The 24,299-nt window shown below is 38.3% G+C and overlaps 1 protein-coding gene across 2 annotated transcripts in view; it reads left to right on the top strand.

The window, feature by feature from the left end:
- CDH2 (cadherin 2) overlaps positions 1-24,299 on the top strand; it is a 115,012-nt gene that overhangs the window by 54,330 nt on the left and 36,383 nt on the right. For both annotated transcript variants that reach the window (XM_033059124.2, XM_033059133.2), the window contains exons 3-4: positions 21,398-21,624; positions 23,440-23,586. In XM_033059124.2, the coding sequence (XP_032915015.1) occupies positions 21,398-21,624; positions 23,440-23,586 (374 nt within the window). The remainder of the gene's footprint in view (positions 1-21,397; positions 21,625-23,439; positions 23,587-24,299) is intronic.

The following is a 24,299-nucleotide window of genomic DNA, read 5'->3' as shown; positions in this document are numbered from 1 at the left end:
GAATGAGGTAGGCTGCAGATAGGCATCCAACCTGAAAAGTGATTTTGATGCAAAAGCATACACAAGTGCCTTCTTTGTTCATCTTCTGGTTGCTCTTCCTGCCTTTTAGAATGTGCCTCTAGTGTGATGTCACAAAATAGATATGGCTGTTCATTAATCTTATTCAATATTTCACTTATTTTAAAAATAGAAGTAGATGGAGAAAAGATGCTGTGTATTGTGTTCTGCTTCTCTCATCATCATGAAAATCACATGATTCTGTTTTCTGAGCCTAGTGTTTACTGTTGGCATTAATGTTTGAAATAGTGATAGCACAGCTTGACTGTTTAGTTCCTATAAACTTCACAGCAGAAGTCATGATTCCATGAGTGCAAAATTCACCTGTATCCATACTGGAGGACCTCTGTGTGGCAGGCGGGGTTTTAATTTTACTAACAGAGTGAAATAGAATATTTTTTTCCTCACGTATCATGCTGAATTGTACTTTTACAGATGCTTCAGATGCATGAAGTAGTTACACCAAGGAATAGGCTCTCCAGATGAGAAGTATTCTGTCTTGATGATATTTGTCCTGGTCTGGATATGCCTTAGTTATGTGATGCCTGAAATGAGATTCAAAAATCCATATTGTGGTATTTATAAATAGTTTGATTTTCAGTGGTCTCAAAAAACCGCAGCTGCTGTCAGCAATTCAGTTAATTCAATACACTGTTTTGCATTTAGTGACAAAACAAATGAGCCAGAATTAACAGAGTTGGTTGTTTTAGCACTATTTCATTACAAAGGCACCTCTGATGTGGAAATACACCAGTAGCAATTGCTCCCATCAGGTTGAGCGTCTTTTGCATCATTTGACCCAGGTTTTCTGCTGTTGTCAGTCAGATGTATGAGAGGATAGCAATTATCTACTACAGATACACAGTTTTATGTAAAGACGTTGAGAGATCTTCTAAGATGATGTTGGTGCTGATTATTTCAATACCTCTTTGTCAGGTACCTATTACATATCTGTTTTATAGCTCTTCAGAAGAGACTGGAAAGGCAAGAAGTTATCACCTATCTGTGTAGCCTCACTGCTTCCCTCCTCTTCAATCCCCTCTATGGACAAAAGAGAGGAGCAGCATGAAACAAGAGGAGGTTATGATGTGAAAAACTGCAATTTTTTTCCTGCTTCACCCATCCTGCTGTCAGAACTAAATGTTGATATGTCATGCACAATTTTCTTGTACTCACAGAGTTTGAAAGTGGGCATATAAAACTCAGCAGCCTGTGAAATCAGGAAATTTATAAACTTTCATGCAAGCAGGTGACCTGTAGCAGGGTGACACCTACCATCTCTTTTTGTGAGAAATAGTTACAGCCCCTGCACTGTATTTGCAGGTAAGAAGTCGGTATCATGATTGTCCTGCATGAAGTTAAGATGTGGAGACAGGGAGGCAGACGCCTTGCACCAAATATTGCACTATCAGCTAAACAGTCACACTGTCCAGCTAGACCTCAGTGTTACAGTGCTTAATTCAAGGGTTGATAGATACATGTGGCTGTGTACCTAAAGCCAGTATTTACTGTTATTGTCATGGCATCCCCTGATGTAGGTCTGAATTGCATTATCAGTGAAAAGTATCACAAATTGAAAGGATTCTTGTACGTGTTACATGTACTACAGTGCAATATACTGACCAAGTGGTTTTTCTTACCAAACTAGAATCTGACAGTCTAGTATGGGATTTACATTTCAGTGTTACACGACTTACTCCATAATTGGAATAAGAAGCATTCACTGCTCGTGGTCTCTTTAAAAAATAAACTTCCATCAAAATTCTTTCCCATGCTTACCTCAGTTACACTGAGATAGAACTTGTACTTTTCACAGTTACAGCCTAAATGTCACTAGCCATTTCTTCCCTAGTTACCTCAAGGTACTTGCTGGATTTCTGCTTCAAAGTTTTGAAAGAGCCTAGCAGAAGAGCACTTGAATAATTGGAGAGAGCCCCCAGAGCAGCTCCAGGGCTCTTGCACAAACCAAGGGAGACTGCTTGCTTTATTTCTTTTAAAGACCCGTAGGTGGAAGGGTTTAATGCTTGTGCAGGGCTAAATCTTCAAAGTGAGCAAATGTGAGACTCATTTGCTGGAGTTTCCATGTCGAAGGCTCCCGTTCCCTGGGATAAAGGGTGCTCTGGGGCTGCATGAAACTCTTAAGCAAGTGCAGATTTCTACCTCAGTGAGCTGGTCCTGCTGCCAGCATTCCCCGCATACCCATCCCAGGGAGGCCCTCCTCCGTAAACTCCACATGAGAGAGAGCAGACTAAAAGCCTTAGAAAGTGCATCCAGCTTTTTGTTTCCTTTGTCATCAATGCAGTGTGTTCTGGTGTCTCCAAGACAACCATGTCTAAAAGGCTGACTGCATCTTTCACTGCTGCTCTATAGCGAGCTTGCCGAGATTGGCTGTGAGGGCCAACCTCTAGCCAGTTTTTATCCATGTGTTTTCTGGGCAGTGCCTAAGTTACTTTATGTGCTTGCTTTGGTTTCAGTTTTATTGTAAAATTAAGCTTTGCTTTGTCAGATACTGGTTTTAAAGATTCTGTTTTGGGGTTGTCCCAGCTCATCTTTCTTTGAATAATGGTAGCGAGCAGCTAGGATGATCCCAGTAACGCACACAACAATGCTGGCTTTCTTTGCATTTCAAGTCCATTCTGCATCTGATAATAGATGCCTTCCTGCTGCTGAATAGAGATGTACTGAATCTTGCATTCTGCCTGCTCTTTTGTTGCCCATGTGTGCTGCCTTCTTGAATGATTACTGGTTTCATATTTAAGTTGAGAGTCAAAATACCCGGTTTTATTTCTGTATAGTTGACTTGTAAGTTTGCAGATTTGCAAACCCACAAACTTGGGGGGAGGAGGTGAATGTTCATTCCTAGGATGTGTTCTCTGAGCAGCGTCATCACAATCCTTTCCCAGTGTTCAGCTGCCCCAGATCTGTGGCCTCTGTGTCCCCGTTTGTGTAATGTACTTCTCTGCCACTTGCTTAGAGAAAACTGGTTAATGAAATACAGTTCCATGAGGTCAGGGGCTTTGGGAATACCATTGTTCTGTTCCCTTACAGTTGTCTAGGAGAAGCAGAATCCAAGGCATGCTTCTTCCGGCTGAAGTGAAGAGTAGTTAAAGATAATGTAATTATTTGTGCTTTACAGCTGCCACAGTCAAGAACACCACCCCTTCCCTGCCATGGGCTTTGTCAAGGTAGTTAGCATGGTTAAGCATATGCTTAACTCTAGAAGTCAAGCAACTGTTGCTATCACTTTAAAGAATGCCCAAGGCCCACATGCTTAGATAAAAGAAATAAAATTCTCTCACATAAGATTCTAGCCTCACTGTGGCAGTTCTGTTTTCTTGGCAATCTCAGTGTAGTGTAAAAAATATATAGATAATGTACTGTAAAAATATAGAGATAAACATCTAGATAGATAACATTTATATATGTTGGGAAATCTTTAAATGGATGCATCATCTTTAATAGTTTTTGTTGTAGGCTATTATTTTATTTGTATGTCAGAATCTAGTATCTTAGAGATAAAATTGATTTCTGCAAGCGCCGTATTCGTGTACTTTGAAAGGATAAGCAAAGAATTGCCTGTGGACAGTAAGAAGGGACTGTGTGAATAAGACAGTATTGGTGGAGGTATAGTCTGCAAGAGAATGAGAGAGCAAGCTCTGGTGCCTGTGACCAAGGCCATATCTAACTTGGCCAAAGCATTCTCCCTTGCCTGCATGCAGCTGGTGAGACCAGTCATGTATTCTCTTAGCACTGTCTTTAGAGACATTTGCTCTGTTTTTTTTAGTGGGTCTCAGCAAAGCAGTCAAATTGAGAGGCAAGAGGATACGGTATAAAGGAGGAAGAGACTGAGACACTCTTCATGCTTGGCCAGCCTTGATTCCCATACACACACACACACACAACCTCCTCCTCCCCTTTTTCTGTTCGTCATCAGAAATTTTAGGAGAAGCCACTGGAGCAAATCCTCCATTGGGTGGTAAGATTCCAAATACCAGAAACTGAGTTGGAGCTCCTTTTCATTTCCCTAGGATGCAGTCTTGAAGTTCTTGTGCACACCAAACCCCCCTCTAAATCAATACCAGTGTGTAGTACAGAGAGTTTTCTGGTATCTGCTTGTTTCCCTTTAGCACTTTGAAAACACAGTGACTACTCTGGAAAAGCTGGTCTTTGGTTGTTGAGATTTCATTTATTTATTAAGTATCAATTTGAGATGCATGTTCAGGGAAGGTTTTTGTTCAACTTTGAAATGAAATCACAAGTGAAGACTCATGCATTTTTCTGTAGCAGTCTGTTTTTGTCTTTCTTGCTTCATTTAAAGCAAGAATAAATACTACCAAGATTACTTTAGTGCTTTCAATCTTTGAGGTGGTTTTTTGTTGTTGTTATTGTTTTGGTTTGTGTGGGTTTGGTTTTTTTGTTTGTTTGTTTTTGGTTTTTTTTTTCAAAACAGCATGAAATTGCATTTCCAGTAGACACCATCCATCCCCACCATTTTATCTGAGCAGTGGAGTAAATAATACCTACAAATTGGAGAGGGTGGGAGGACACATGACATTTAAAGTATTTTTGTGGAAATTTAAAATTTATTAAGACTTGCAAGAACTTAAGGTTCATATGATTAGTCTTACTATATTAACAGGCTGTGACTGGTTGGTTCAGGCTTTTCAGGTCTTGCTTAAATTCACTATATTCACATTCATTAATAATGTGGCTGCCATCCTTCAGTTGTTCAGTTGCACCATAAATAATTTGTTTCATGCATGTGTAATGTTTGCAGTAAATTGACTGATGTGGGTGGGCATTGAGTTATGTAATAATGAAGAACTTGAAACTATAATTAGTTTTAATCTACTGTGCTATCAAAAAAACCCTTAAGTCAACGCACTTTTCTCTGAGTTACTGTTCTAAGCTGCATTTAATAATCACAATTCATAATCTGTTAAATTTTTAATCATTTCAGTGTTTCATGTTTAATGTTTTCATTTGAAAGGTGGATTGTTTCTCTGTAAATGGATCAGTATTAGCTGAAGTCAACTTCTTTTATGAATCTAATAATTTGCAAACTACTTCAGTTTTAGGAGTTTTGACAAAAGTTGCACCTTTTCCTAGATAAAGTTTGGGGGGAAAAAATGACTGATTATTTCAAGTTAGTATGAAATTATTCCCCCTTGTCATCAGCTGTCTTGTAATTTTTTATTTTACATGTGCTAATGGTACAGCATAAACTACACAATGGCCCACAAATAAACTTTACAAATCCATGCTTCTATTTTTATCATCAGTAATGTATGCCTAGTGGGCTCTATCACTTAACTTCTGCCTAGCTGTAAATAAAGTTGTTTTTCAGCCATATATCGCTTCCTTCAGCTTTCCATGAAAATCTTTAGCCTGAGAGAGATTTTTCTCATGAGGAATCTCTGTGGCATTGTGGTTTGCTATGAAGGCAAGGGCAGATTCTTGCTCCATTTGTAAACCTTTGCAAAAACAGCTTGCTAAGTGGTTTTAGAGGAATTTGTTTGCCTACTTTCTGTTTGCTTTTGAACTGGCATGCTTAGCACTCTTGCTGGACATGTTATGTAGAGTAATTGGGGAGGGAAGAAAAAGAGAGAAAAAAAAAAAGTGTGCCACATGTAGTATAGAATTTGGCAGACTTGATAGAGACCTGAGCCTGCCGATTTCCCTGGACACCCCTCAAGTACAAACATTTTTGTAGCTTTTACTGCCCAAGGCAAGTGGAAAAGAATTGCCACCCCTTGTAGTCAAATGCCACTTTGCACAGTACACAAAATAGTCACTAGACAATTTGCTGACCTTAGTATTTTTCTGACCTGCATGACCCGTTGTCCTGCCTCTGTGGCACAGCTGTGCCTGCAGCAGCGTCGCTGGAGAACTCAGGGCTGCTGCATTTGGGTGGCGTTTGATGATGTCTCCTGAGCTCTGTGTTTGTGGGTCAGAGCGTAAATTCTCCATCTGAGCAGAGACTGAGATGGCTTCTGGTGCCTGGAAAGACAGAGGTCTGTAGCAGTTTCAGGAGGAGCAGACACTGCTTGTGTGTAGGCTCAGCTGGTGCTTTCTTGTGTAGTGTGAAACCAGCAGCTCTGCTGTGGCACCAGTGGCAGTGGATCCTCCTCTCCTCTTATCTCTCCACTCCATCTGCAGGGAAACTCCTCCTGTTGCACCAGGGACTGATGTTCCTTGGGATTACCCAGAAAAGCAGCATTTGTAGGGGTGGGGATAGGCTCATTGCCTACCTCCTTTACTGGATGGTTGTGTTTACCTTAGATCATGTTTCATACTGCATATGAAGCCCTTAAAAAGTGTGGGTGTTGTTTTATTTGAATTTATTATCTGTGGTAAGAAAAGGAAATAGTCAAACCATTACTATATGTGCATGATGTTTATGAACAGATGAGAAATGCAGACTTGACTATTAGTCCAGTAAATGTAGTAAAGTACTATATCAGGAAGCCTAAACGCGCCTTTTAAAAACCTGGTAAATTTAATTTTGTGAAACAGTAATAATTAACAACACAGCATTAAGCAGTATAAAAACTGTGTTTAGTTCTGATGAGCCAGTTCTCTAATTCAAAGTTTTATATGTTTTTTGACCAGGCCCTCTAAATGTGTTTCAGACTCAGATGAAAAAAATAAAGGACAAAGCCACCTTTTTTATTTTAATAAAGAACTCTCAAATCTCAGCCTTCTGCAGCTGATGACCACAGTGAAGATATTAGCAAATATTTAAAAAATATAAAGTGCTATATGACTGGGAGGACATTTTTAGGAAGATACCTCCATTTCATTTTCATCTAGGGAAATTAGATAGCTGTTGTGATCCTAAACATCTAGTTTTTCCTTCAGATCATTAAGAATCACAAGCTCACCTATGATTTTGACCTAATGAGACTACGAAGAAAGAATGGTTCTCTTTGACAAGAGAGGAAACATTGGCACAGGTCATACTCATTTATTTTTTCCTAAATAAAACAACAAAGATTTCAATACATGGTTTAAGTGGTGACTTTCAGATTTTTCTTTATAGACTTTTGTGCGGATTTCTGAGTCCTTTGTGGAAGTCTTCTGAACTTTGGTCTTGCTTGCTTTTTAGAATTAATTTAAAAATAGTTTCTGATTTTTTTGTAAATACAGCATAAATGATGTTTGCTCTTCATCCATTATTAGATAACAGCGTCTCTAGTTGTGATGGGGAGAATGCACTTGACAGAGTAGTGGAAAGAAGTGATGTGTCCAGTGTTGTCCCCTAAAATACTGTGTGTTAAGATTTCTCAGGTGAGGGAGATGTTTTTGCTTAAGACATTGCTGTTTGTCTTGGCTCTACCACCCTGCATCAAGATTTTGGGAAGACCATGAGGTCTGCTACCTTTAGAGACTTTTCTTATTCTGCCTCCAGCTTTTCCATTTGGGAAAATGATAGAACAAACAGCTATGTGGCAATAGTACTGCCCTGAAAAACATGGACACATTTTATGGTAAACACCTATTGAAGACATGTAGTTGAAAAATGAATGAGAATGGGGCAGAGAATGGGCTTGTGTCATGTGTGAGAAGGTAGGCTAAAAAAGATATGGTGGAGTCAACCTTTATTAAGGATATTAATTAATACCAGAAAAAGTTAACATTGGCAAAAGTGCAGAAATATGTTGGATCTGGAGGTAAACTACTGTAAAAACAGAGTCATGTAGTGTAGAGAGATATGAGTCAGTTGAATGTGATTTGAAGACAGATTGAATGCAGTTACTGATTTTTATCATGAGGGTTTGTTGAGAGTAGCACAGATAAATGACATTTGGGTGACTAAAATTTCACATCTCAAATTCCTCTTGTTACCTTGGTCCTCAAAGAAAAATTTGAATTGTATACTGGAGACATCCAGCAATAAAGGTGTTAAGGGCAAACCACATAGATTGGTTATACCATTTGTTTTGAGAATCTGTAAGTTGTGACTATAATGTACAAAATGCCAACAGATGTGCATTAAAAGTGACATCTCTGCATTTATAGAACAAAAACATCCACACCACAGTCAACTTTCTAAATTTTTAACTTCTAATAAGGAACAGCAGCCATGTCATGTGCTTGTGAGCCAGAATTCTTGTTAATTATCCCCAAATGCCTCTCTGCATACCCAGGGTACCGTATGTATTTCATTTGTGGCATTATGTGTATGTTCCTTGATATTTTATTTTGATTTGTGACACTACTAAGCATGAATCTGTTAAGACCTTCATATGAATGTTATTATTGTATGACATCAGAGCATGTTGCCTTTGTAGCATCCTTAAGTTATGTACACAGTACCACAAGGATTATTGAAAAATGGACTGGACCTCAAAATGAAGTTCAATTTTCAATGGCTCTTTGCTTTTCCTTGGCAGCATATCAAAGCAAAGTAATAACATTTCAGTACCAGTATTTTAAAATGTAGCTCAGATGTTTATTGTAAGGTCAGATCTGTTCCGTTTCACTTGCTACTTCTTCCTGCTGCGGGGAGAGGCTGCTTTTAGTTTGCAGAAATCCCTTTCTCATGGGAAGGTGAGCTTTGGGTACCATGATCTTGAGCCCTGAGAGGCAAAGCAAAATAACACATCACTCATTTAGTGTAGGCATTGCATAACTTAATACGAGTTGTTCTGGACTCCAAGTGCTCAGCTGAGATGGGCAGATCAAATTGATTATATTGGTTACTAACCTGTCTGATTACCTCATCAAAGTGCTACACCAGCCATGTAGACTCCCTCCACTGGTAGGAAGGTCTGCAGTGCAGGGGCTGTGAGCAGCCTGTCCAAACAAAGCTGAAAACGTGATTCCACATGTTCTGGATAGTGCCTTTTGGACAAGTACTGAGCCTGTGTTTCCCAGCTCTCAGGCTGTGTTCCCTGGGAGCCTCCTCCTGAGGGTAACTGATTTCCTCACCTTTGCTATAAAATGGGCTAGGGTGATGTGAATATGAATCTATGTTCTAGTTACAATGTGCACCTTTTAATAGAAAGAACAAAGTAATGGAGAATATCTGCACTGAAATTATTTGAAGTTAATAGAAGAATTTAGCTTTGGGGGCTATTTGTTTTTATTTTCTTTTCAGGTGCGCATGTGTGAGAGGATAGTTTGTTTTGTAGCTTTTTGTGTTAGATTAAGTTGTGTTTTTTGAGGTGAGTTTTTGTTTTGGTAGGTGTTTTTCCTGCTTGCTTTGGTGTAGTTTTGTTTGTTGGTTGTTTTTTTTAAACTTTCTAGAACATAGCCCTAACCCCTAGTGAAATAGATCCTAAATATCACTGCAGAGACTCCAGTCCTTGCCTACGGATGCAGACTGGCCACTGCATGCAGATGGCTGTCATTTCCCTCAGACAGAGGTGAGAGGGCAGTTTTTTATCTGCTAGTGATGAACATCAGACTCCAACCATCTGATGACAGGTTACTATTTCATGCTCTGCAGTTTTGTTTCAACAGAAATTCAGTGTGCTGTTTCGGTGAGTGACTTTGTGTTCTCCCCGTTGGTGACACCATTGCATTTATGGACTGAAAGCATATTCACATGCCTACACAGACACATCTGGAGTATAGTGTTAGAGAGGAGCTGTGCATCATGCACCGAGAAAGGAAAGAATTTTGCCATGAGTAACCGCAACACTCGTTCAGATAGATCATGAATCTGCTTATGTTAGCCATCAAAGTACAGCGTTTCAGTGCTCTTGGCACAAGATGTTCATGGTAATGCTTATCCTAAGGAAAAATATCTCTGGATCAGCAGTCATTACTGTAGAGCACATTGGATAGTACAGCAAGCGTAGCGTGGCTTTCTTTATTCCCTTTGCAAACAGGCATTGTTTTTGGGAAGGGGACATGAAAAGAGATGTTTGTTCTCGTGACTGAAGGCCACAGGTGTCTGTTTGAAGAATTCAAGCATTTGAGGAAAATAGAGAGGAATACAGATGGCAGTTGAAATAGCCATTGAAATGTTAAAATGTTTTATTACAATGGGGCTTTTCCATTCAGATTCCTTTTGGAAATAAATATTTAGTATTCTGTAAGCAAAGCAAGGAGTGCCTTCTATTAGAATAGCACAGTACTTGGGTTTCTAAAGGAAGATTTAGTTCTATTTTTGTGATGGATTGATTCTGCAAGTTACTGAGGGTTTCCACTGTTCAGATATTTGTATTATGTTTTATTCATGTAAATGTTAGAAATTATCCAATTTTTTTCTTGTTCCTAGTCAGGGATCAGTCCTGTTATACCAATTGCTGTAGAAATAATCCCCAGACACTTGGGATGCAGTCTGGGCATTTGGGCAGTGTTGCTGTGTAATCTTTACTAAGAAACTTAGAATGTTGTGACTAATAATTGAAAAATCAAGACTGTGTAGAGTGCAATAGCTCAGTGTTTCTCAGCAAAATAGTCTTGACTCAGACAGTAATAGGTTAATTGCCACATCCAGAAATGAATCCTAATGATTCCCTCCAGGAGCCATTATCACATGTGGGGTTTTCATTGAGTTATTTATAACTGTAATCTTTGGTCTCAAAGCTCATGTAACTGTTCAATCCAGCAAAGGGGTTCAGAAAGGTAATACCCTGCTCTCATCCTTAGGCTTTGCTAAAAGTAGAATTTTCAGTTCTAGTTCAATCAGTCAAGCCCCTGCTATTTTCAGGCATTATTCCAATCTAACACAATTTGAATGTCAAGTGTCTTGTGTTTTGTGCTCCCAAGGCCCACAGGAAAGTCTAGACACACAAAAAAAAAAAAAAAAAAAAAAAAAAAAGCTGCATTTATCATAGGAAGAGTATCTTCGAATATGTCAGAAGATCCGTTCTTTTTCTTCTCTGTTCTTCCGTGACAAGACTGAATCATGATTGTAAAACAAGAGTCTGTTCAGCCAGGTCTGTCTCTTCTCTTTCCACCTGGAATAAATTGCATAAATTTGCACAGCATTGCTTTGGCATAGAATCCTAAAGTATGTCTTAATTTTGCAGTACTGAAAATTTCCTCCTGATTTGTCTGCAAATTGTATCCAAGGATTTATTTTCTTTTTCCCCTTCCTGTATTAATCCCAGTACCATGTTTTGCTGCCGTCATGCTTGTCTGCGTTTTGCAAAGAAAATGGTTTTTTTAATCAGTGTTTTTTTCCTGGTGTAACACCTCTTTTATTTCTGTCAATTCTGTTACTGTCAATTTGAATTTGAGGGGATTATCTGAACCTTGTAATTTTGTAATCCCTAGACAAGACATTCAAAGAATGGTGAAAGATTGAAGGGAAGTATCATCACTTAAATTTTGACTTCCACTGTGTCACATGTACACAAGTAACCTCATGTTGGTAATGTTAATGAGTTTGCACTGTATGGTACAGTCAAACATGAAGCAAGAGTGCTACTTCTGCTTGCAACCAGTGTTTGTGTAATTTACCTAGAGTCAGGTAGGCCTTACATGAAATAAAAAAATAATTTGAAAAGACTCAAGTCAGAGGTCCTGGCTCTGCAGCATAGACACAAAAAGTCCAAGTTTCTCCTCCTCTTTTGTTTTTCCTTTACTTGGTGACCTTGCAAAGATGGTTGGTTTTCATCTCATTGTTTAGGTATTCAATCAAGATAAAAACAATTAATAAATATTTGTGATCATTCACTAATACTAGGAAGTATTCCAGCACTAGATTTTTTCCTGTTCATTGTATTTATTTTAACTCATGAGGAAAAATACATAATGTATGTATTAATTACTCTTTGTTCCCTTGAGAGGACTGATGGCAGCATTAAGGTTTCCTTATGATATTGCAGTGTTTTAGGTGAGCTTCCATAGTCAGCAATGTCAAGTAGTTTCCTACATATTTCCAATTAAATCTAATTCTAATAGTAGTGTTTTTTTTCTAATACTAGTGGTTCTTCATTTATTTTTAAGACATCTGCGAACATACATTGGTTCGAGGGGGAATGTGAGGCATATTTGGAGAGATGCTATAACAAGATTCTATGAACAACCCAAACAATAATCTTAAAATAGGTGAAATTAGGCATTTTCCTGATAGTTCTCTTGTTACTTGCCCGTCTTCAGTGATAATCAGTTAATTAGCATGTCACCTTAGCTTCACAGAGGGAGTGAATACCCATTTAGGGGTTAATTTCACCCACAGATACTGCCTCGTAATAGGACAGACATACAACTTTTTGAGTGCTCTGCTTTGTTATGGGCAGCACTAATGTGGCCTGGCTGTGAAATACTCTGTACTAGCCTGCACCAGTCACCAAGAGATTTTTTCTGAATTTTCAGGTCAGATATCTCTGTTTAAGAACAATAATGATGAAAACCTGAGGTTTGACTGGATAGATACAATTAAGCTGCCATGCCAGCTAACTTTCTGCCCAAGGGCTATTGGACATGATCCAGCGATACTATAATCCATGGGATTTATGATTTTTATTGCTATCTAACCACATCAGTGTAAATACTGCTGGCTTGTCTCTGCTGTCTCTTCCACTCCCTTTGGCAACCGGCAGGTTTCTTGCCCTTGTTTAATACAAAGCATGGTGTTCAAGGAGGGTATTTTTTCCCTGTTATCCATCTGCTAAGGAAATGAGTATCCCTGTGTTACAGGGTGGTTCTGCTTTGAGATCAGCTGTGCCTGCTGTTTGCTGTGGGGATGCTGGTGCCGTTGTGTTGGCCGGAAGGTTCTCTAGGTTCCCCCCAAATGATAACAGCCTTTGTCTTTCAGCAAAGAAGGTGCACAGAGCTGCCACAGTAACTGCAGTACGACTAAGGACCTTTTAAAAGTCATAAGGAATAACTGCAGCTTTGGGATATTAAACTGTATCATTCCCAGAGGAGTGACATATGGGAGAGTGACAAAAGCCACCAGTGTTGGGCAGACGAGACAGAGGAAGGAAGGAAGGAAGCAGAGGAAAATCTGTATTGGTGTTTGTGGAGGGTCATTGCATTCAAATGTGTGCTGGTTTGTGAAGCTGAAAGGAAAGTTTAGGGAGAGTTGTCCCCTTTCCCCTTGAAGCATCCATAGCCACATGGGAGGGACTGCAAATTGTGATCTCAAGAAACAGGTGGTATCCAGGGGTATGCAGCAGAATGCAAAGCATTGTGTTCCACATCTGCTTCAATACTTTTATTTTTTTTTAAATGGGAGGCAGGATTGTTGAGGGGTGTGCTGCCATTTTATCAGTGCTGGGAATTTTTGTTTGATGCAATGCATTGTAAATGACTGTTCTGCTCAGTTCTGCCTGAGCAGTCTTGTAATTTGGTGAGAAAAATCCCTGATTTTATTTTATTGTATTTCTTTTCATGGTAAGAAGTGACACATTGCCTGAATGTGATATATACTTCTCTCCTATGTTCTGTTGTTGTTCCTAAACCCCTTTTAGTGTGGGGGCTTAAGCCACTGTTAAAAGCTGCTGACCAGTTGCATTTATAAAATAGATCATCAGCTCATTTGGAAGTATGCACCCATTTGATATTTCAGCAAGTTCTAGCTTTTCACGGAAACTCCAGGAACCCGGATATTTAGTTTGCTAGTTAATTTGTTTATTTTTGTAAAGACAACCTCCGATCATCTTTCTGCCTAGGTGTGCTCCAAGCCTAAGCTGTAGCCTGAAATTAGCAATGCTTTGACACCTTAGCACCTCTGTCAGGAGCACAATTGAAAGTGGGGACAGGAAAAATCAGAGCATCAGGGAATAAAGTAAGTTTAAAGAAACTAGAAAACAGAACACCTGGAAAGGCAGGGAAAAAGAACAATAAAGAAGAAAGAGAGAAGAGCTAGGGAAAAAAGCTTGAAACCTGAAACCTAAAAGGACTTCAGGCCAAGAACAGTTAGCATAGAGAACATACAAAAGCATCTATTCTCTGTTCTCACTTTCCTTATTGCTGGGGAGGGGAAAAAAAAAAGAGCTAACTTTTTGGCATTTTCTAAAGATAGAATAAAAGGCAAAGCAGCCTCTCCAGTTTTTTAGTAGATATTTAAATCACTACTGTAGCACAAAAACTGCCCTTTAATTGCTGCACTATAATTGTAGGTATTTGTTTCTTATGCTGCTTAAGGTCACATGAAAATGAATAGAGGTAAAAATAGGTCTGTGTTAAGTGCCTCAATTTTGAGATTGTTTTCTGCTAGCTATCTGCAGAGACAGTACTTTCCCTTTAGTCTCCTGGTTTGACTGTTCAGTAGATACACTTTTTAATTACCAAATTGGATTTTAGCAGGTGTAGTCAGTTGATGCATTATGGGTATAAAAGATTAGTGTTTAATCCTTCTTTTTATTACTGTGTAGAATGGTATACTTGGGAAAGTATTAAAGGTGCATTGCATACTCCAGAGTACAGAAATGACATTTATTACTGAGTTTTCTTTCAGCTAGCATCATTTAGAAAAAAAGCTGGTGCAGAACTCTGCAGGGGCCTATAGGCTTATCTATAGTGAAACTGCCTTAAACAATAGAGTGGAGGAAAATGGAAAGAAACCTTTTTGTGTTTTAAAACAAAAGAAGTCGTCGAAATGCAAGTACTTTCCCTCTTGAAGATGATTATTCTCTTTTTGTACATTTTTTTTTGCTAAAATAAAGACAAAAGGGGTGTGAAAGCACAGATCTTTGTGCCAGTGAGTGGTAGAGGCAAGGACTGAAAAGGGTCAGTGAATCAGATATAATTTGGACTCTGTTTGAGATACCAGTCCTGTGTTTTGCTGATGGCTGGTATTCCCGTACTGAAAAGCTGCAGAGGCATTTCTATGGAATAGAAAGAACATTATCCCCATTTTCATTCTGGCATGCCTGTTACGACTTTGTTCTGTAAACAAAGAGGATTATGGGAACTGGAAACTAGATGGCATTTTATTAAAGAACTGTGTGAGTCTTTCCCTGTGAATGCAAGAATTAGGCAGTCTGGTGATAGCTACCTGTGAAAGAAAATACTTTCAAAATAGACCTTAATGTTTGAATTATTAGGGTTCATAAGGAGGCAGTTCTCATGCACGTAGGAAGGAGCTTTAGTATTTCCCAATTGTACCTTGCAGCTAAATACTTTAAAAGAAAAACTTTCACAGTAATTGTACAAATTAAGAGTGAAAAATAATATGTTGCAGAAATAGGGAGAGAAGGATTTATGTCCAGTGTTCTTCTGTCATGTAGACTGCCAGATTGCTTTGAAAGTATGTTATTTTAGGAAACGTACATATCTATCTATCTACAACTAGTAGTTTCTGGAGTAGGGAAGGAGAAAGAATTGCATTGTGGTAACCAGTACAAATTATTTTTACCAGCATACCGTACACCTTTTATAAAAACTTAGGGGTTTTGTGCAGTAGATTACTTAATATCCTAATACCCAAGAGTAAAGTCATATATCAGTACTAGGTTTCGCCTAACTCCTGCTGCAGATCACTCGAGCTGCTTTCGATTAATGGAAAAATTGTACAGGATGTATTAAACCTAATTCTTGCAAATCAGTTTTCCTTTTAATTATTGTTTTCCTAACTGAATAGACAATTAAGCAAACAGTTCAGCATGGAAAAGTGGGAAGTTAAGCTGCTATTAGTCAAATCATGAAACACCTAAAGTTTGTAAATAGCTTGAATACATCCTCAGTTTTACCTCAGTTGAAACATTCTGATGTGACACTTCTTTGCTGCTTGAGAGCTTCATAACCAGGCTTACCCATGGAACCAGGTTGTAAAGATGTTGAGGACAAGTGTAAATAGATTTAGAAGCAAATGGCCATATTTGGCCCTTAGTAAGTGGCAAAACTCCAGTTGGGCTTGCATGACCTGCTGAAGCAGCCCTCTATTCCAAGTGGGCTGGGGTGGCAGAGCACAGTGCTCAAAACAAGGCACAGATTTTCAAAAGCAATTATTGAATTAGCAGGCTTTGGTAAGTAGCATTCTTTTGACAGCTAGCTTTCTTTTCAAGTGTCACAGCTTGGTTACTCTGGCAAGGCTGAAAATAAGTAGCACTTTGAGATTTTTGGATGGTCTGGAGTATGGGATAAACTACAGGTCATAAATATAAAGGAGAAGAAAAAGGGATTAGTAAAAAAGACTAGAAGAACCTTTTAGAAACAACACTGGTGTATGAAAATATCTCTAAAGGATATAATGACAAATGAAATTACAATACAGGTAGGGAAATGCCATTGCCTAAAGTAACCTGAAATATTATATTTCATATTTATTTTGATTCAGTAATTTCCGTAGCTAATTTTCTCACTTTACAAATGCAAATGTTTTTCTGGCTGATGTAGACAACCCATCAGAAAATCAAATATTAAATAATATTTAATAATATTTCAAGCTGATTTCAGGAAGTTCTAAAATTAGACCAAATCCAAGGGTAGTGATGAAAAAGGCAAGTTAGAATGTACTTTAGTTCTTTGTGATTATAACAGTTTACCAGGATGTCCAAAACCCAGTTCTTTTGAAGGTCATCTATAATTGTGGTAAGGATGTCTCATGGGCATTACACATGCCACTCCAACAAGGCATGAACTGAAATATGAGCATGTGCACTATGTCAGTAGGACTAACAGATCATCTTACAGAAGTAACCAGTATGAATAAATTACTAATTTATAAAGTAAGGGGAGGGGGGCGTTATATGGGGTTTCTCCTGTAGTTTTCTCCTGTTTCTCTCTCTGAGAAGACTTGTTAAATACAGTGTTCTTGGAGAGTGTTCAGATATTAACTATGCAGATGGCTAGACAGTTCAAGCAGAATGCTGCCATATAGTTTCTCAATCTGTCAAAGGTAAAAGTGGTATCTAGTAGGTTCTGTTTCTTGTTCTGTTTGTCTGCTACAAAACGATCCCAAATGGATTAAATAACTATAGGTTTTCTGTTCTCTGATGCACACTCTTAACTGTATTGCTGAAGTACATGTGTTGTTAGCACTTGGCATTTGTTGCAGTTTTTCATGGTGTCTGTTAAGTGAGACTTTGCCTTGAGGTTGATGCTTAGGCATTGAGAAGAGCATTCAAGAGGAGTAGCATTCCAGTAGATTTACAGAAGGAAGCACACTCGTGTGCTTTTATGCATGTGGATGTTATCTAGTTGTGAATTGAATATTTTCTAGGTGCAGAAAATCGAAAACAAGTAATGAAAATTCTTTATTAATATCCTATGTTGTACATGAATATAATATTTTAATGAAATATTGTACAATGGGCTGTATTATTATAATCAGTTTTTTTGCTCGGTCCTTATTTGAATCAAGTAATTCTGATATTATTTGCCTAGGACAAAAGGAGCAAAAACATGTTGTCAGAGAGTGCAAACCAACATGAGTAGCTGTTTTTAATAGATACTATGAATCATTCATCTTATTAGACGTGAGCATGAGTGGTAGGGATCTCTGGTGCACTTTAAATGAATTTGCATGTCTAGTTCTTAACGTTTTGTACACTACACATGTATGCATATGTTGTAATTACTTCCATGTGAGAGTGTTAAACTGAAAGCTTCCTTTAATACCATGGAGCTGTAGACTTTTTATTTTACAATGCTGTAGTCTCATAGGTCCTCTTTTATTCTTTATTTAATAGGATGTACTTGCCTTAGCTTTAAGACAAGAAAAGATTCAAACTAGGATATTAATGTTTTCTTGTCTTAGGGTATAATATTTAATAATAATCATATGCTAATACGAAATATAACTTTTCTTCTGTTTAAAGACCCTACTTTTATAAATTCTTGTGCACAACCTTATTTTGAGCCTGTGAACTGAGTGCATTTATTCCCATGTTGCATATTTCTGCTTTGACATGACCAAAAGTATTCTCTTTAAAACTGAAACAGTTGTCTATGAGTTTGATTGAATACTTCCCAGACTTTCAAATTATATACTTCTGGAAAGCAGATATTTCGAGAAGATGCACAGGATGCTCAAAAATACTTAAAAATCCATGAGTTATTTTTTATGGTTTATGATACTCTTATCTGATAATTTGTGCAAAATGCTATTAAAAAGAAGTAAAATCAGATACTTGATTACTCTTTCTATTGCATATAAAGTGACTAAGATTCTGCAGAGTATATCTAGTTAAACTTTTAAGTGGAAAAAAAAATCTGTGATTGATCTGTCAACATAAAGTAACTTGTGGAAATCATTCCTCCCTTTCCTGTGGATTTTAGAAAAGAACACGGTTGCATAAGCAGTAATTATTCGCAGTAAAAAAAATACTTCCTGTAGCATTTTTGCAAAAAACAATCTTTGTCTAAAAACCTACTGTCAGAAATCACTCTTTGTTCATACTAGTTGAACACTGAAAAATGAAGCAAAATGATCTAAATTGAATTTACAAGACTGATAACCATGTGGTTGGGGGGAGAGTAGCTACTGCACAACCTGTACTCTGTCAAGGGAATTTAATTATAGGTGGTTATACTTGACTATAATTCGTTAATGTGTGCTCCTTGCAAAGGGAGAATAATTCTCACATTGACAATTTTATATGTTTTTACCAGGATACTGTCAGAGGAAGGGATTTTCATTGAATTTCATAATACACAGTCGCCTGGGGGAAGAATATCAATGAAGTGGCTAGCAGGGTGGGTTTTTTTGGTTTTATTTTTGTGCTGCTGGAGTCTGTATGTAAGGAGATGGGGGGAAAGAAATCTTCTTTATGAATTTGATTGAATATATTCTGTTACTGTGCAATAGTTAGGAAATAATTTTTATAAAATATTGTTGTGATATCTTGGTCTTTTGGACCATAATGACAAATACTCATTTTAGCTTTTTTGAGAAACAGTAATGATCAAAGTTTAGATTAATCTTTATTTTCTTTCCCACTCTTGTACTTTCCGGCAGTAAGTCTGAGAAGAGTCAGAGGTAGAGCTGGCTTTGCTGTTTGTCCTTTTGGTCAAGACACTTTTTTGAAAAGCGGACTTCGAGAGAGCAGTTGTAGCTGAGATGAGAGGTTAGCAGAGGCACAGAGCTATGGCTTATGTTGCTGGGTGGTGTTTTGTTGGTTTGTTTTTTTTTTTTTTTACTTACATGAACTATTTCTGAGAGGTTTGTTTGTGAACAGTGGCATTTCAAGAATGCCCAGCTTCCTCCTTGTTTGGGGTCTGGGTCATCTGTGTCTCTGTAACCAAGTACAAATAGCACTGTTTAATAGGGCAGTCATTGAATTCTTATATCATTAATTGTAGTGACTTTGGAGTAAGCTCTTCTTGTACATTTTTTATTTTTGTGCTGGGCAATACAGTCTACCCAACTCTGAAGGTGGGCCAATGAGAATTACAGAATTAGGACTGCAGTAAGTATTTCTACATACTGGAGTATTTGCTTTAAGTAGTAGTTTCCTATTCTTGGCTTAGAGTCATGCATGTTCTCCTTTGGCTGCTGCATTTCAACTGAGTGTTGCAGTGACCTGACTCAGACTGCAAGGCCCATGTTGAAAAAAGCGGGAGATCAATGGGATGGTTAACATCTGGGAACTGGACCTTCTGCCTCTCAATAGTCTCCTCCTGCGTTAAGAGCAAACCAGTGGATCTGTCACCTTCTCCAAGTTCTGCAGACCTGTAGCCTGTAGATTGTAGGGAAGGAAGTCATTGTACCTGATAAAGCAGGTAGGATGGACTTGAGGAACCATGGGAATTGCTTAAATAGATGAAAACTTACACAAGAGGCTATTTATTAAGAATTTTAGAAAGGCGGTCTCTCTGCTTATGAATCAGAAGCCTTTTACCCTGGCAGATTTCTTCTTTCAGGGCTAAGTGCTTTGTGGACATGGCATGCTCTTCTCTCCAGGGTGAGGCTCGCCTTTCACAGGAAAAGACCTTCAAACTCAGGGATCTGTCTGGGAAGTATCCCTGCCCAGTTCAGCAAGATTAAAATCAAGAAGGTTGATGCTGTATCGTTTATTTACAGTAGTCCTGTGCTTTGTCTCCTTTTTCTATCTGATGGACCCTTTTGAAATACAGTCTTTCCTGTCAGGAGAGGGCAAATGGGGGATTCTGGATAACTGAAAGGGTGTGATAAGAAAAGAAATTTAGTCTGTCATCTGAACATCAGCTTGGTCCTTGAAGTTCAAATATAAAAAAGTATGATTCTTCTTAGTACCTTCCTGAAAGTGTAGTGCATTACAGTAGAAAGCATATGATGCATGGCATTGAGTAGTGATTTTTCTTGAGAGGAACCTTTAGGTTTTGAAGCTAAATAGTTTGTGCATGGTTTAGCACAATATAAAAAGTGCAATAACTGAAATGAGGCATAAAGCCTCATTTCATCTTCATCTTCACTATGTGGATTTCAACACAACCTTCATAATGGTATTTTGCACTTCTATTGCCCATACAAGCAAAATATTTCGTAATGCTTTGGAAACATTAAAGAGCAATCATTGGTTATAAAAGCACACTTTAATTTTTTTACTTGCTATTATTTGCAGTAACTCAGAGGACAAGTAGTGGTGAAAAGAATTGGGTAGAGAAGGCAGTAACTTGTTACCAGTTCTGTTTTGTGCACAACACATCATTATCTCTACATTCGGTTTTGCTTGTTTACTTCTTGTACCAGTGTGTGTCTTTCAGACACAACAAAGGAAGGAGGGAGGTAAGTCAACAAGAATACGTAATTCCTAAGTAGATAAAGAGGCATGTGTGGTACATAATATAGCTTAAAAATTTTTTTTTTTAAAAATCGACAACAAAAAAAAGCCCCAAACAAACAAATACAAAAACCCAAACAAAAAGTCAAGGTCTTTAACTTAGGTTTTCTCTGTGAGGTATTTACTGGCTCCATCTTGTCAATGAGGGACCAGGAATTCATTCCCAGAGCTCATAAGTAATCTTCCTAAGATGACACAGCTGAATCACAGGCTGATGTGTGCACAGAATTTAACATTTTTAACATATTTCAGGGTTTCTGCCTTACCCCCATTGGCAGAGAAGGTGCTGGAAAGCAGAGTTGTGTCTGCAGTTATGGTTGCAGTGTAACAAAATTTTTTGAGTGTTTTCAGTGTATCAGATTGACTGGATCTTTGTGAAGCTTGAGGTGCAAATCCCCTCAGCCATCAACTGGCAACCAACTGAAATGTACCATAGGACATGGAAGGAGATGGTTTTCTTGCCAGTGGTGGGGTGAATTTGTAGGAGGGAGGTTGTTCCTGTCTAGGGTTAAAATCTCTGCCTAGCAGTCCACAGAAGAATATCATTGTTACGTGGTGTGACTGGTAAAGTAAAAGTCCTAACTCATAATTGTGTATGATGAGCAAGAAGTTCATTATCTCTGCTTTTGAGTTTGTTCTTAGTGCATTTCATGTCGCAGTGAATTCAAGGTGACCGCTTTTTCAATTTTTTTTTTTTTGTTTGTCTTTTTATGTCTGTTTTACAGTGGGGTTTCGAAGCTGTGATGGAAACAAAAAAATACACTTTGGTAGCAGTGAGCCAGAGGATTTCAGAGTAGGTGAAGATGGTGTTGTCTATGCAGAGCGAAGCTTTCAACTTTCAGCGGAGCCCACAGAGTTTGTCGTGTCTGCTCAAGACAAGGAAACCCAGCAGGAATGGCAAATGAGGGTGAAGCTAACCCCTGAACCAGCCTTCACAGGGGCTTCAGAAAAGGTAAAACAAGAGCTAAATGCAGCCTGTATAAATGTATCTCCACAAAGAGAGCCTAAAAATGGGGGTTTAATTTTGCCTGTCATGCACCTCTCCATGGAGCAGCTTATTAATGGACACCTAGTGCATGCAAATCTGAAGCTTTAGAAGGAACTTCAATAGTCTTTTATTCTGTAGTTGTGCTAAGGCATGGAAAGACATGCCTGTTTAACTATATAGGATTCTTTGTGTTTGAGCTTTTTGTTTGTATAGCTTGAGATTTATACCTGAATTTAAGTCTCACACAGCCATTTCTTTATTTTAAATTGCTTGAAAGTATTATAGTATTTATTCAAGTGGTTAAATATAACCGCAAAATAAACAAATCTGTGATAGAATGCATCAGTCACATTTATTAGATGGGAGCTGTAGATTTACAGCAGTAAGTAGGAAAGCACTTCTGGCAGGGAATATTGGCTTTGTCTTGTCCCTTCATAATCAAATTGGAGATTGTAAATTATTCATGATTTCAGCACTACTTGGTAAGGAAGATAGTCTCCCTCTGCTGGAAGCTGTCACAGGATAAACCATGTACTGTAACAAAAATCAGACATAGCAATATGCAATTAGCAATGTATTTACTTGAGAAAAACCTATTAGGTTGCCTACCTTTTTCTGTTCTATTACCTGTTGCCTGCTGTTTCTTACCTTCTCCTTAGTGTAGGAGAAGTGCTTATTTTACAGGTAAAGAACAAAATTTATTCATAGATTAATGTATCTGTAATAGGTACACATTAAAGATTTAAGCATAATGTTAAAATAGGTAATGTGGTTATGCAATACATTTTTCTAGAGAACACTCTGGAGACCACTGCTCTGTAATCCTCAGTTATTTGTTTGCTTACTTGGTGATTGTGTTAAATCTGCTAAGGCATATTTTTAACAATGGAAATACTGTCATTTTGTTCATGGAAGCATAGTAAAAAAGCAGATGCTTAGGTGTGCCCTGTTTATTCCAAAGACACTATTCAGGTATCCTTACCATCAACAGAATGTAGAGTAGTGGAATCTGGCCTTCAGTTGAGCATCTGTTCATACTGTGTGAAATAGTCATTTAGATTAAAAAAAGTTGTTCTTTTAAAAGATTTGGAAAATCTTTTTGTTGCTCTGTTTCCAACCTTAAGCAAACTAGCTGTGCTGTTATCAGAAGGATGAAATGACTGCAGATATAGAAGGGAATAGGAAGGAAATGTTGACACCCAGCAGAGATTAATGCCCAGTGTGTAAAGTGGGTCATCTATTGCATCCATCATGGCTGACACAGGTTTAAAATAATTACAGCATTAATTCTATGGGATTTAATAGGGTCATAAATATTTGAGACATTCCTTACCAGTATGTATTAAACTTCTCTTGGAACTCAAATTACATTATAGCACACCCAGATCTAAATTTAGTGTACAGTAGCACATTACCTGAACTGAAGCTCTAGCTAATGAGAAATACATAAAGGCATACTATTAAATTCTGCAAAATATTAGCTACTTCTCAGAAAGTGCCAGATAGTTTACACAGTAGTGCTGTGTTATAAATGGTTTGTAATTCCCTTTCTCTTCCTAGTTGAGTAAGGAAAAAAGAGTTCTTACAATTTTGCAGTGCAGTTGTAAATGATATTGGTTATTTTCAAACTGCACTGTGAATGCAAATAAAACAGTTCGATGAACACAGAGGAAAGACAGCCTTTCAGTCAATTGTGTAATTGTACCTGAGTTACTTTATAATGTCTGCTAGTAATTCTCCTTCTAACATGTGCTTAATTTTATATTGTACCTGGGAAAGGACCAAAGGAAAATTGAAGAAATCATATTTCCATGGCAACAATACAAGCACAGCAGCCCTCTGAAGAGGCAGAAGAGAGACTGGGTTATTCCTCCAATCAACCTACCAGAAAATTCCAAAGGACCTTTTCCTCAGGAATTAGTTAGGGTAAGGAAGTTAATAGAAGTGTGGTTTCAGTGTCCCTCAGAGAGCTCTTGAAGAGATTTTGTGTAAATGATGTCTTGTTCATCATCCAGACATTTATTAGAGTCTTCTGGGCTGGTTTCTTGTTGCTACCTCTGCATTGCATGCTGGGATGCACCTAATTTCCTGGGGCTTAACTTGTTCCTGTGCATCTGTACTGATGGAAGATGACCTTGTTTTGGGTGGTAAGTGTGTTAAGGGACTTTCCATTCCGCTGCAGAGCAGTTCTGTGCCTGGGAAATGGTGTGGGAGTGAGCAGGAAGCAGAGTGCACCAGGAGACCAAAGGAAATGGGATCTGATGGAGTGAGGACAGCAGCTGTTCCACAGGACTCTGCTGCCCAGAAGCGGCCACCACAAGGAGCCAAGCACCTCTTCTGGGCTGGCTTCCAACCGTGGTACTGGCTGGTCATGATCAATTTGTTGGAGCTTGGCAGAACATTAGCCCAAGTTGATAGGACAGTTTCACTCTGTTCTCTGTGTGTGCTGGTGATTCAGCTGCTCCTCACAGATGCACTGCCCTTCAGTTGTTGCCTTGGAAGATGAAACAAGTTCAGTCTTTAAACAAAAACAGTGAGTTTCTAAAGAGTTGATCTGTAATGGAAGATAGCCTGTAGCTTTGGGCTGGGAAGGTATAGGAGAAGGGGAAAAACACAAACCAGGCTTTAAATTTCACGTA

This window comes from Catharus ustulatus, chromosome 1 (genome assembly GCF_009819885.2).
Source record: "Catharus ustulatus isolate bCatUst1 chromosome 1, bCatUst1.pri.v2, whole genome shotgun sequence".
NCBI lineage: Eukaryota > Metazoa > Chordata > Aves > Passeriformes > Turdidae > Catharus > Catharus ustulatus.
Note: the sequence above shows the minus strand (reverse complement) of the source record. Positions and strands in the feature narration are given on the sequence as shown.